Here is a 14405-nt window from a genome sequence, read left to right as displayed (position 1 = left end):
AAACACCCCCGCAGTGGCAGCAAACCGCACAGTTCCAGCCACAAACACCCCCGCAGTGCCAGCAGCAAAGTTCTAGCCACAAACACCCCCGCAGTGCCAGCAGAAAAGTTCTAGCCACAAACACCCCCGCAGTGCCAGCAGAAAAGTTCTAGCCACAAACACCCCCGCAGTGCCAGCAAACCGCACTGTTCCAGCCACAAACACCCCCGCAGTGCCAGCAGCAACCACAGTTCCAGCCACACGCGCCCTCCCCCCCGGTGCCAGAAGCCCCCCCATAAAGGCAGCCCACACCACCAGTGCCAGCGGCTCCCATTGTTCCAGACACACACACCCCTTCCCAAGTGCCAGCAGCCCCCCCACCCTAGAAATAGAGAGAGATAGATAGATAGATGGATAGATAGTAAAAAAAGAGAGATAGACAAACAGACAAAACTTCATACACTTACCAGTCTCAGCAAGTCGGTTATCCAAAATGGCCGACGATGAGGGGGAGGGACAGGAAGTTACTGGGCATGCGCAGAAACATGAACGGTTTCGAACGGATCCGTGTCAAAGCGGAGCCATGACAGACGGATCCGTCCCCATTGACTTCAATTGTAACTATGAACGGATCCGTACGCCTCCGCACGGCCAGGCGGACACCAAAACGCTGCAAGCTGCGTTCGGGTGTCCGCCTGCTGAGCGGAACGGAGGCCAAAGGCTGCCAGACTGATGCATTCTGAGCGGATCCGCATCCATTCAGAATGCATTGGGGCCGTATGGATCCGTTCGTGGCCGCTTGGAAGAGCCTTCAAATGGATCCTTCAAGCGGACAACCGAACGCTAGTGTGAAAGTACCCTTACATTGCCTTATAATGTACAAAGATGTCATCCCTGGTATCATTGCTATTAGTGAGGCCATAACCACACCAAACATTAAAGCATTTTGTGGTTCCACGTACACAGGAGGCCAGCACTGTTTTCTGTTAGACTTGTTCTTGGATAGTTACGCTTTGCAGCCTGGCTGTTAGCTTTGGCAGAATGTAATGACTTAAAGGGGTTGTTCAGCAATTTATGTTGATGACCTATCCTCAGGATAGGTCATCAATATCTGATCTGCGGGAAGTGTTTACAGTTTTTTTTTTTTTTTGTTTGTTTGGCCCACAAAATATTTTCTCCATCTTTCTGGCTATTGATGTCCTCTCTTACATCATCTACGATCAATGCTCGTCCTTTCATACAGGCAAAGTGCAAAATTTTGTAACCTTCTTGGGGTTCTACTTGCCACTTTTCAATGTGGTGAGGGGCCAGAGTAGGTGGTCCGTCATATGTATTGTAATCTACGCCAGGAAAGTGGCCTACATTATGGCAGGGATCTAGACCAGCTCCCTTGCTGGTCTAGAGCTCCACTTTGTCACACGGACCTGCAAAGATATGCCACAAATTTTAAAAAGCCTCTCAATAAATGTGTCAATCTAAAGCAGCTGAGAGATTAAGACTTGCGTGCAAAAATGCTAGTCTTTATAACTGTCCCCCATAATCTCTCAGATATCGTGGTCTCTTTACTATGCGGTCAGGCTCTGACATTGCAGCCCACCAATCTTTGCCTTTGTGGGCCAGTCTCTTCCAGAGAATCTTGAGCTCCACTACAAACTGGCATTAAACATCTTGCACAGGTTAACTGCAGATGTCAGCCGCCCTCTCTGAGAGCCTTCTTCACACCAACTGCCTCCTATTGCTGTCCCCCGATCTTTCAGAATCAGCCAGTCAGGTAATATATATCTAATTCCACTGAACTCGGTACAAAATGCTTGTAAAGCAACCACTGCATATTTAACTCCTCGTTTGGCTGATAGTTTTTTCTCTTGTGAAATCTTTGGAATAATATATAGCTTTTTAGATCATGCAACGAATCCACATTTTCTAGAATTGTCACTCACATCCCTGAACGTTCTTGGTTTTCAGTGCTCAAATGTTCAACTCTAAACTTGGCTTCCCAGTTCTTGACTGGACTGTGGAGTAGGAAGGGCACCTAATGTGACCGACATATCATCATAAATGAGTTTGACCAAGTTCCTTTTTAGGAAAACATATTTCATCACTGTTCCTGCCCAAAAAAAGCTAAGCAGGCTAGGATTGTGAAATTTAGGTCAGACGCATTAAAACCAGTAGGCCTTGATGTGACAAAAGTATTATAACTCTTTAGTTGACCAGCTTCTAAAGAAAGTTCAGGAGATCCTCCTGCCAGTACCTGTGCATGTGCATAAGAGGACCCCAGTCCTGTTTAGTAAGTCCTATGACCTCGCCATATTGAGTGCTATGGTCTGGACAACCGGTACAAACAGTGCCCAAGGGCGGCTTCAGTGCGGGCAAGGAATGTAGCTGACTACACCAGTACATATAATTTTCTGTCACTTCAGAAAGTGGCAAGCGCATTTAATGGGATTTTGCAGTACAAGCCAATAGGAGGAGAAGCTTATCTGGCCATGCTTGTTGATTCATTTATTTAGCTCATTAATATAGCACTAACCTATTCCGCAGCGAGTTACAGACCTTCTTGATGATTCTCTAAAACGGCCAAGAAAGTTCTATCCAGAGTTGGGATCCCCTACTCCTTCCATCTTGGGATGTGCCATGCTTGTCTTTGGCTATCATAGCCACATGTAAGAATTTATAAGAAGGTGCTCCCACTGAATCATATTTCCATTGATTTTAATTTTTCATATCACTGACTATTTTATTTCCTCGTTCAGAGCCGGAGACTGGTGACCTCAGAACTTAGTGTTCCTGAAATCTCTAGTGAGATTGCACAGAAGTTGGCCAGATTCCACATGATGGTGATGCCATTCAACAAAAAACCTGTGTGGCTCTTCAGCACTATGGATAAGTAGGTTTTTCATTTGTTGTAATTATTTTCTACAGTCGTATTGTATCACTTCAGGACATTTGTTATGCTACAGTAAGTATTCAGAGAACAAGCCTAACGTTGACAGTCTGTTTTCTCAGCTCGGAAAGTCCAAGGTCAAACTGATGCATGCCTTTTATTTCTCTTTGACTTAAAGGGGATGTGGTGCTGAGTTTTAATGTTATCCTCTATAGGACTGCCGGAAATAATCAAGCGCTGTACCCCACCAGTCAATTAGTTACCTCCTGTCCTGTGGATACCTTTTAATACTTGGCACGACCTCTTTAAATGGAAAACTGCAGGATCTTGAGGATAGCATCCAGCATTGTGCAATAAAACTGCAGTGTACCAAAAGCCACCGGTTCATGTGCATTGCTATTGAAAAAATTGTAACTTGTGCTGTGTTTAGGCCAGCAAATTAACAAACAGCAATGAGTTAGCACTAATTTCATTGGTAGTCCACTTTGACTTAGGGCTACATTTAGGCCACGGCTTGTCCATGCGGCAGCTGCTACTTGGTCACCACCATGAGATCTTACACAGAATGGCGATCCTTAGTGCTCTGCTCTGATTGGAATGGCTAACAATTGTATCTGCCGTTCGTTTTAACAATGAGAATTTAGGGAAGAATATTTGAGACTTTACCAACACTTTTTTTTTTTCTTGTAACTGCCTCTCTTCTAGGTACATGTCCCAGATTTCTACTCTGTCCTTTACACAAGAAGATTTGGTGGAAAAGTTCAACAAGCTGAAGAGTTATAACTTGGAGGAAGAAATGAAAAGTCTGAAGTAAGGCAGAGAAAAGTTATGTTTTTATAAAGAAGGCAATGGTCTGTTTTATTGTAGTACCACGTATGGCACTCCTAGGGTACACCTGCAGAGGGTGCAAGGCTGTGGATTTGTGTGTGGCAGATCCTAGCATCTTACAATACCAGTCATGTAGAATGGATTAAGAAATCTCATCCACATGTACAAAAAAACACCTGCTGTTTAAATAAGGAAATGCACATTATGTCAATGTATGCTGAAGATTTCCACACAGATTTCACAATTTGCAGTGCATACAGTGAAGGCCACTAAATCTGGAGAATAAATTCTACAGAATCATGGCAAAATCCACAGTGGGAAAAATGTTGCAGAAAATATGCATGTTGTCCATCATATGCTTTTCTAAATACAGTCTCTTAGCATTGACATTGGTGGCATATTAATAGGACCTTAGTGTCGGATCAGTGCACATCCCACCTCTAGGAAACTATCCTGTATCCAGATCAGGGCTTCTGAAGCAAAGGGAGAGCAGCTGTACATGCACAGTCACCCAATGTTCACCACGGTGAAAGTTCCGAAAATAGCTGAGCTCTGGCTTAGCTATTTCTGTGAGCACCATAGTGGTGAATGGTGAGGTGTCTGTGCTTCAGTGGCTTGCTCTCCATTCACTGCTATGGGACTTATGAAAATAGCTAAGAGGGCGTACTCGGCTATTTTTGGAAGTCCCATAGCAGTGAAGGGAAAGCAAGCCATGTATGCTCTCCTTCACTTCGGGGTTCCCCTTCTGGAGATAGGAGCAAATGTCAAAGGTCGGATCTGCAGATATCTGATATTGATTGCATATCCTAGCAATATGCCATTAGTGTCCCAGGTGGCAGTACCACTTTAAGGCCTCATGCATACAGGAGCGGCTGCATGAAGAGCACGGCGTCGTACAAACCAATGACGCCATGCGCTCATACTGTCAGGAGGAACCCCGGACGGGTTTCCAAGGTCCGCTCTCGGCCGTGCATGAGGCCTAAGTGTGTTTCTGTCGTAGTAATTTTTGACTGGCTACAAAGAAAACCAGCTTGAGGACAGTATTGATAACCCCTGTCATCTTGACTGGCAGGATGTTGAACCTAGCATCTGCATGCATGGGAGCCTGCTGTCATCCTGAGATTTGTGCCATGAGGGATTGCAGAATGAACAGGGATACCCGTATGGTATTGTGGGGACTGTAGGCATCATTGGCAGGTTATGCAGTGACAGCATATAAGTACTTTTTAGCCAGACCTGTAGGGGAACATAGGCATTGCTTTCAAAGTCTACTATCTTCTCCAAACACTGTAGTAATGGACAATATATTATGAGTTCAGCACTTGCTCAGCCCTGCCTAGGCCAACCCCTGGCCTTTTTGTTGGGGGTCTCCTTATTAGCTGGGAAAAAGATCCTCTCCCATGAGTGCATCTAACACTTTGCATGGTCACCTGCTGATTTCAATGAACTCTGCATCTGCATTTCAAAATCTGCAGGGGAAAGGGGTAGCTGCCAAATCTCCTTGAGCCAGCATTAAGAAAGCGGATATTTTAGGAACTCTACACCCACCCACTTATATATAGAGAGATATTGTGGGGATCCGTGGATCCGCTCTGGTAGGCAGTGGTAGCGAGTGCAGTATAGAGGCAACACAGACCGGTCTTGGTGTAAAACACGATGCTTTGTTTATTCACACGGTGCAGTTCATAGGGAGGGTGGTCACACACAACAGCAAAATAATAGTTCAAACACAGCAAGTCCCTGCTGCAGGCTACTTGAGGCCTGTTTCTGTCACATAAAGCAAAGTCTTTTTAAAGCCAGGAGTAATGTCACCTTTTTCTCCTTGGTGAAGTAAGCCCATGGGTCCTGCTTCTAGCCACAGGACACGGATCCCTCCTGGCTTCAGCTGCAGGTTCCTGCACCCTCCTTTACAGGCCTCAGCACACAGCCCAGCTCACCTCAGCTTCTTACTCTCACAGCCAGAGAACACAGAAGCTCCACATTGCACACCACACCCTTGTTGCTGCTCGGGTTTTAACCCTTCCCTGTAAAACCTGGCCTGGACCGTGGGGAGACAGGCACCCGCCTGCATATGTGCCTGCTCCCAGTAAGAGCCGACCCGGATCCGCTGTGTTAACAGCATAACCGCTGCAAAATTAATTTTTTCGGCTCTTGCTCCACCGGGACCCCCGGTGGCACGTACCTCCCGTCTACCACCACCCCAGGTACTCTCCTACTAATATATAAATATATACTGTAGATCTCTGGGTTTTAATGACCGCATAAAATGGAGTAAAATAATAATGCTAATCACCACTCCTGCCGACGCTTCCCCGGTATCCTGCTGGTCTCCTATTACTGCACGACATATGACCACTGCTGCCAATCACTGTCCGCAGCAGTGGTGTTGAAACATCACCATTACAAGCAGCAGTCATATGTCATGTTGGCCCATCATCATTGGTTGCGGAAAAACAGAGACCAGAGAGGGATCGGATGAAATGTCTGCAGGGGAGAGGTGAGTATTTGTAAGGCCGTATGCAAACTATCATGTGCAGTTTGGGAAACATGCCCTTGTCATCATGTGAGTACAGTGCAATAGATCCATGGTCAGATAGGAGCTCACTTCATCATAAATCACTGATGCAGTGAGTTCTGGTTAGAGGAGCCAACTTCAGTCCAAGAGATGTGGCTGTCAAACAGGCCATGGTACCCGAATTGACCCGGTCATGTGCATGGAGCCCGAGGTGTCATGGGGTTGGAGAGCCCCTTTAAACTACACCGTGTAATGACAATGTATGCAATATTACTATTTGCTTTGTGGATTAATTCCTGATGGTTTTCGGCATCTCTGCTCATAGTCTTTGAAGAGGAACTTTTGATTACTTCTAGAGGATGAACATTAAACCTGCACTGACGCGCACGGTTCTTTACAAGGCCGGGTTCGCACATCACATAAATATTACACTGTTAAACCAGCCTACAAATCTGCACTGAAATCCACATGTTATTGCAGCTGTGGATTGCATTTGTGCTTTGTGGTGTATGAAGTCTGGAGTGAACGGCCGTGGCATTTCTGTAGCAGACGGGGCATGTTGTGGATTTGAAAATCTGCTGCTATTTCTACATCATGCGTTAATATGGACTTTGTCAAAACTTCATTCACTGTAACTGTAAAGACTCATGAAGTGGTGTGATCATCATATGACCAGTAGAGACTTTCATCCTGTAGAGGTTATCCATAAATGGTCCCGTACAATGACTGCAAGCAGATACAGCGAATGCTTTATACGGTATGCTGAAAATCTGAGGGAGTCTGTCACTAAATACCCCTGAATAAAACCAGTGGTTGCCCTTGTCAACTGAATCTAATGGTGTTCGTCCCATCTTGCTCTGTCTCAGCATTGCAGAGAAAACAGCATAATAATAATATACAAGTTAGTCTCTGGGTGCAACAAGGGCACTGTTGTAGCACCCAGAGGCTTGCCTCACTCTCCTACAGGCCTCACCCACACCACTTTGACTGACCGGGTCAGACAGTGAAGATGCAATCATGACAGACCCTGAAGTCTGATTCCTCCACCTTCGGCACAGAAGCGCCCGGCCGATGGATTCTGTACTGAGAGACCTTGGGTCCAGTCTTCACTGCCTGGCCCTGTCGGTCAGAGTGATGGGGTTGCTTCTGCAGCATACACCTAGACTTCTGCAGGAATGTGACAGTCCTGCCGCATGTGGATGTACTTGTATGGACTCTGTCTCCTCTCTCTACAGGCTTCTGCTGGAATCTACACCGTCTCCTGTCGTTTTCTGCCACAATGACGTTCAGGAAGGTAGGTGACCGCCTCCTTGTACTAACAAGCTTGTCATTATTCTCAGTGTGGAGTTACAATGCAGTCTCCCAGCAAGTTGTTTGAGTGAATTCTCAAGTGTATTTACATGGGCTAGCAACTAGAGCGTAGGAAAGGTGCTATGCCACTTACTCATCAGGACATCTGAACCATTATTTCCACATACTTCACATTTGTGTGGTGCACATGCATGGTGCTACAACAACCGGTCAAAGGGCAGGCTGAGCAATATTTTTCTTTAAATCCATGTTGTGTAGGAAAACTACAATTACCTTTTTACTGACTCCTACAGTCTATAGGAGGGATGGCCAATCAGAGGCTCTCCAGCTGTTGTAAAACTACAACTCCCACCATGCCCTGCTGTAGGCAGTCTGGGCATGCTGGGAGTTGTAGTTTTGCAACAGCAGGAGACCCTCAGGTTAGCCATCCCTTGTCTTTAGGATTGTGTTTACTGCTGATTGAAAGTAGTACTTTGTCTAGTTATATTTTTAAGAAAGTGTAACAACTACTATACCATTTCATTTAATTTTTTATCTAGTGTGTAGGGACAGTGATGGGGAACATTTTTTCTAGTATACTTTTATTTAGTGAAGTTGTACATTTATATGTGAAAACTTGCCCCAAAATGTCCCTTAGTAGCGCTCTCTAAAACAGTGTTGATAAGGCACATGTCTTCCTAGTACAGTGCAGGACTTTCGGTGAAGACGGCTAGGCTCCCAGCTGCTGCCCTCACTCCTCCCTCATATACAGTACATCCCTGAATGTTACTATGTGTACAATAAATATACTGTATGTGCTGATATCCCTGCTATTGTGACATTGATCAATTAGGCCAGCACTGACCGTGGCCGATCCTGCTGTATCACCGTTGCACTGAATAACTAACCATGACAGCGGGCAGTAAGCGCTTGCTTTCAAGAATGCAGGGAGAAGCTGTTCTACAGTATACAGTGACAGTTATAGTATATGTAGTATATAACTGTTACTATGTACTGTAGAACAGCTTCTCCCTGGGCAGCATGTTGGCTCAGTTGTCCGACCAAGGATGACATCTGCATGGGGTTTTAGATGTTCCCAGTGTTTGTGTGGGTTTCCTCCGGGTACTCTGGTTTCCTCACATCACTCCTGATAGGGAATTTCGATTGTGAGCCCCGTTGGGGACAGTGTGATGCTAATGCATGTAAAGCACTGCGGAATATGTCAGCGCTATATAAGTGCGTAAAATAAATAAATAGTCAATAGCGATGACTTGCAGCCCGCTGTCACGGTTATTCAGCACACCGGGGATATGACAGGATCGCCCACGGTCAGTGCTGGCCACACTGATCAGTGTTGCACTAGCAGGGATATCAGCACATGCAGTATATTTAGGGATGTACTTTACAGTATGTGAGGGCAGCAGCTGTACTAGCAAGACAGACTTGCCTTAGCAACGCTGATTTAAGGAGTGCTGCTAAGGGACGTTTCTGGCCAAGTTTTCTAATATAAATGTCCAACTTCACTAAATAGGAAACCTTTTTCTAATATACTTTATCACTGTCCCTACACATTGGGAGAAAAGTAAATGGCAGGTACACTATAAAGTGTACTAAATTCTTAAGCGGGGATGGTGGCTTGTTACCTCCCTTATTACCTGTTAATCACTTGTGCTCATAGTTGACTTGGCTCTGTACAGTACGTTTCAGATTAGTGTCACAAGTCCAAGCATGCCCCGTGTGCCGGCTGCCCGGTTTTGTGCCTTATTAAATGCCACTGCAACTTTTTACGCCACCAGTTTCCAGAAAGTGGGTGAGGCTATCGGCCTCGGCACATTATTCTCATTCACGCCAGAAACTAGCATAAATGCTGACTAAAATCCACGCCAGCTACCAACTGGGGTAGATTTGTCTGTCACATGGACTGCCGGAGCATGCGGCCTGTCAGGACCGGCATAGAACACATCTGTCTTGATAAATTGGGGCCATAGCGTTTTATGGCTGTGACCATAAAGTTCAGTTTTGGTCTCCTCGCTCCCAATGATGTTGATGCTTCTGTAAGTGCTGTGAGGAATGGTCTTCCTGCTCACTGGCTTGTCTTTCTCTTGTAGGAAATATCCTGCTTCTGTCATCTCGTTCCTCCGATCCATCTGATAAACTTATGCTCATTGACTTTGAGTACAGCAGCTACAATTACAGGTCAGGCCACATGATAGGAGCATGTTTTCTCAGACCTTTCATAAGAGGTTGGACAATCCCTATCCATGATCCAATATTGGGTGTAGAAAAGTGATGGAGGCCTCCTCTATTAACTAGGGTGCTAACTGAATACCCGAAACCATGAAAACACATGAGCACACTAAATAGTCATGCTGGGATAGGTATGGAAACAAGTATAACTCCTTCATCCAACTATGTGGGCGCTGGAGGAGTAAGTTAGCATTAACTAATACAGATTCCGTTTCATTTAAAGATTGTCTTGAGGCATACAGGTTCCGTATGGTAACCTGCGGCATATTTGCCCACAGATGTTACAGCTGGACCTGTAGATCCTGAACACTGAACACAGGATGCTGAATCTAGTGTCCAAGCTGGTGCCATAAATGCTCAAATGGAGATAAATCTGCTGACAAGACAGCACAAGGAAGTGGTGCAATCTGGAAGAGAAATTCCTGGGAAACCCTTGATGTGTATGGGCAAACAGTATCCTGCTGAAAAATGCCAGTTGGATACCCTGCCATGAAAGACAACACATATGGCCACAGGATGTCCTGCACATATCGATGAGCTGTTAATGTCCTTCATATCACTTCTAGGGGTGACTGTCATATGAGATGGCTCCCCATATCTTCACACCAGCAGTTGGGACAGTGTGTCACTCCACAGCAAAAGCGGGCATTAAAGCACTTGTCACCAAGCCTCCATGCTCAAACCCGACCATCGTCAGATCCCAAACAGAACCTAGATTTGTCGCTAAAGACAATGGCAGAGATTTATGAAACCGGTGTAAAGTAGAACTGGCTTAGTTACCCAAAGCAACCAATCAGATTCCACCTTTCATTTTCCAAAGGAGCTATTAAAAATGAAAGAAGGAATCTGATTCGTTACTTGGTTAATTTCCTTCTGTTAAGCTCCTGGAAATGGCCTGGGCAGAGACAGGGGTGGGTATTGAAGGTGCCACCTGTTTCTGGATAGTGGACAACAAAACTGTGGGAGCCGCTCATGCGGAGCAAACGATCCTCTTTACTGGTTGTCTGTTTGCTGTTTGTGTGTGCCCTCACTTAATCACTGCTACCAACGCCTCCTAACAGCTAGGTCAGAATGGCCTTGATGGCGGGCAGTCATCCATCATAACAACCATCCTGCTTCTCTCAGTCCAATTATGTGACCCCTCTCAAAGTCTGTCATCTGCGCAAAATATCAAGTGCGTCAGTGGAGGCTTGTCTAGCAGTCAACGATCACTCTCTAAGTAGTGCACTGCCCAAAAGTAGCCTCTGAGAGTCTCTTTACAGGGTAGTGGTAAAAGCACTTTTACAACCTCTTGTGGCAAGACCTAGTGTTTAATCAGACCACACCTGTAATCACCTACATATCTGCCTGACCATAACTGCAGGCACCACAATCTGACATTTCTATCTGGTTGTGTTATTTATTTTAATATTTTGTATTTCCTTTGTTTTAATATGTCTTTATTTTCTGAGATTTTTTTTATTTTCTGTATATGATTTACCTGAGCTTCTGCTTCAACAGTATTTCAGATACAGAATTTGCATTGTAGCAGCCACATGGACACTGGTGTCTGTAGATCACCCATTTACTTGAGAGGCTATGCACAGTGATGGCTAACCTCCAGCACTCCAGCTGTGGTGAAGCAATGACTCCCAGCATGCTCCATTCATTTCTGTGTACATCTTGGGAATTGTAGTTTTACCACAGCTGGAATGCCAGAGGTTAGCCATCACAAGACTATGGGAATATTTTCTAGACATGCACTGTGACCTTTGGATAGGACATTGTACAAGGAGGGGCGTAGATAAGCTGTGACCATCTTCTCTTCTCCTTGGTGCATTCTGTATTGTTATCAGTTATTGTATACCTGCCTGTGCTGGAAATTAGTTAATAACTGAAAAGTGATCTGTACAGAACATTAAAGGGAACCTGTTATCAACGTTATGCTGATCTCGCTGAGGACAGCATAAAATAGGGACAAAATTGCTGATGTCAGCGATGTGTCACTCATGAGCTAAAGGTAAGTGGTTGCTGAGAACCAGCATCATAATCATTGCAGCTCAGGCCTTGAGAAGAGTCAAATCTACCTGAGAAGAGTCATGGTTATTCCTAATCTCCTGCTCTCCCCGTCCATCTGCTGATGATTGGCAGTTCTCTCCTAGAGAGAAAGGGAGAAAACTAGGTAGAAGCCTGTCAGCCATCAGCAGGTGGCAGGAGAGCGGGAATTCATGACGAACCAGGACTCTTCTCAGGTGGCCGTGACTCTTTGCCAGGCCTAGTCTGCAATGATTGTGATGTTGGTTCTCGGCAACCACTTACTTCTAACTTATACATGATAGACCTCTGAAATCAGCTCACCTGTCTGTACTTTATACTGCCTGTTAGAATGGGCAGCACAAGGTTGATGACAGGTTCCCTTTAAGTCTCATCCTATTTTAAGACTGTATAAGAACTGCAGGATTTTAGTTGAAAATAGATAATGACATAGAAAACCTACCTTTTAACATAAACACTTGGTTTAAACATCTGGCAAGTTCGGCTGATAACTTACCTAGAACACACTCCTTCTAGTGTTCAGTGTCCATAAACTCTACATGTGGACATCAGTTTTGCTATGGTCTAGTCTTTTGTAAGAAGCTCTACTAAAGGCTAAGGCTTTTTAGTGATTTCTCGCTGTGCATTACCTGTGGATACTCACAAGCTCGTGTGTTTTTTAACCTCTCCACTGTTTTGGAAGTTGCCGCAGTGACTGGACAGCATCACTATGCCTCGAGTAGTCTGTTTGCATTTACGTCATGGAAAAATGTTTGCTATTCCATCTGTCTGCCAATAAGGACTGAGTGGTTTTCCCTCTCCACACACTCAGTTGCTGGAGTCTGTCTGCATAGGCTACTTTCACACTGGCATTTTGGCTTTCCTGGTTAAACGTTAATTACCTTACGGTACAAACTTACACTGGCGCTGGTCGGTAGAAATATAACAAATCGAGTGGAGTGGCTAGATGAATGTTCCCGTTCCTGTGTGTAGGGGAAGTGTAAGGAAAAGTAAATCTTCACTGCTCACCGACCAGCATTCACACTGCTCCGGCCGGTAGCTGTGTGGTGCGAGGGAGCAGACTACAGTTTCGGTGTCCAGGATTTTCTGTGCGTGTGACGTCACCGCGAAGTGCTACTGGTGCTCCCAGAGATCAAAGTTCATCCGACGCGTTTCTGAGCCGTCGGGCTCCTTCATCAGGATGGTCTGACCCTCCCTTTTGGCTTTCCGTTTGTGAGATTTGTCATGGGCTCTCACAAGCGGTCCAAAACGGATCAGTTTTGCCCTAATGCATTCTGAATGGAAAAGGATCCGCTCAGAATGCATCAGTTCAGTCACCATTCCGCTCTGTAGGTGGACACCAATACGCTGCCTGCAGCGTTTTTCCAGTCCGCAATGTGGCGCAGAGCAAGACTGAGTTTTCCCTGACACAATAGAAAATGGATCTGTTCCCTATTGACTTTCAATGGTGTGCAAAACGGATCAGTCATGGCGATAGAAGACCTAATACAACCGGATCCGTTCATGACAGATGCATGCTGCTGTATTATTGTAACAAACGTTTTTGCAGATCCATGACGGATCCGCAAAAAAACGCTATTGTGAAAGTAGCCTTACATGTATTTGTTCTGTGCTGTCTCTCTCTGTTCATGGTTATATTTGAAGTAATTTCTCTTCTTTTCCCACAGGGGATTTGACGTAGGTAATCACTTCTGTGAGTGGGTGTATAATTACCATCATGATGAGTGGCCATTCTACAAAGCGCAACTGAGCAACTACCCCACACGGGAGCAGCAGGTGCGCCATTAAGTAGTCGGCGAGAAACAAATAGCCTTCCCAAGATGGTACAATAGCACAAGATCACCTGGTGACATCTGAAGCAAACATGCTCTTTATAGTACAGAACATTATTCTTGGTGAATGCTTCCCGGCAAATTAAAGGGGCTGTCCACTTTCTGATTACTTTTGATCAAGGTGTATGTAAGATGATTAGATGACACTTATTAATATAGACTTTGCTGAAATTCAATAATTTATAGAGTATGCCCCTTGTTTGCCAAGTATTTTGAGCTGTCCAAATAGAGGTCTTGTCCATAAAATGGCTGCTGATGGTCACGTGACCAATATGATGTCCTCCTTCATTCAAATACACTTCCCCTGCCATCTGTGCAGGTGTGGGGTGTTAGAATGGAGGAGTGATTTGCCTGGTCACATGACCCTCCATCAGCAGCCATTTTATGGACATGACCTCTGTGTGGACAGCACAAAAGACTTTGCAAATAAGGGGGCATATCTTATAAAATATAGGAAATGGCACACTGTTTCAACAAAGGGGCTATATTAGTAAGGCCTCATGCACATTGTCGTGGGCGGCCATCGCCTTATTGCGGGTCGGCAATTCACGGCCACCGGCCGTGTTCATGCCGCATCGCAGATGCGGACCTATTCACTTGAATGGGTCCGCAATTCCAGAGATGCGGAACGGAGTCACGGAACACCGGAAGCGATACGGAGTGCAGAGGACATGTCATATTTTTTTGCGGTGCGGATATACCACGGACCCATTTAAGTTGAATGGGTCCGGCCCACTGCACAGATGTTGCCCGTGCATTGGGGACCACAATTGTGGTCCCCAATGCACAGAACAGC

At 45.4% G+C, this 14405-nt stretch overlaps 1 protein-coding gene across 2 annotated transcripts in view; it reads left to right on the top strand.

The window, feature by feature from the left end:
* Positions 1-14405, top strand: part of CHKB (choline kinase beta) — a 77645-nt gene that overhangs the window by 31511 nt on the left and 31729 nt on the right. For both annotated transcript variants that reach the window (XM_044279903.1, XM_044279902.1), the window contains 5 exons: positions 2733-2866; positions 3569-3673; positions 7442-7500; positions 9605-9692; positions 13445-13553. In XM_044279903.1, coding sequence (XP_044135838.1) covers positions 2733-2866; positions 3569-3673; positions 7442-7500; positions 9605-9692; positions 13445-13553 — 495 coding nt within the window. The remainder of the gene's footprint in view (positions 1-2732; positions 2867-3568; positions 3674-7441; positions 7501-9604; positions 9693-13444; positions 13554-14405) is intronic.

The sequence above is a fragment of the Bufo gargarizans genome, chromosome 2 (assembly GCF_014858855.1).
Source record: "Bufo gargarizans isolate SCDJY-AF-19 chromosome 2, ASM1485885v1, whole genome shotgun sequence".
NCBI classification, from domain to species: domain Eukaryota; kingdom Metazoa; phylum Chordata; class Amphibia; order Anura; family Bufonidae; genus Bufo; species Bufo gargarizans.
Note: the sequence above shows the minus strand (reverse complement) of the source record. Positions and strands in the feature narration are given on the sequence as shown.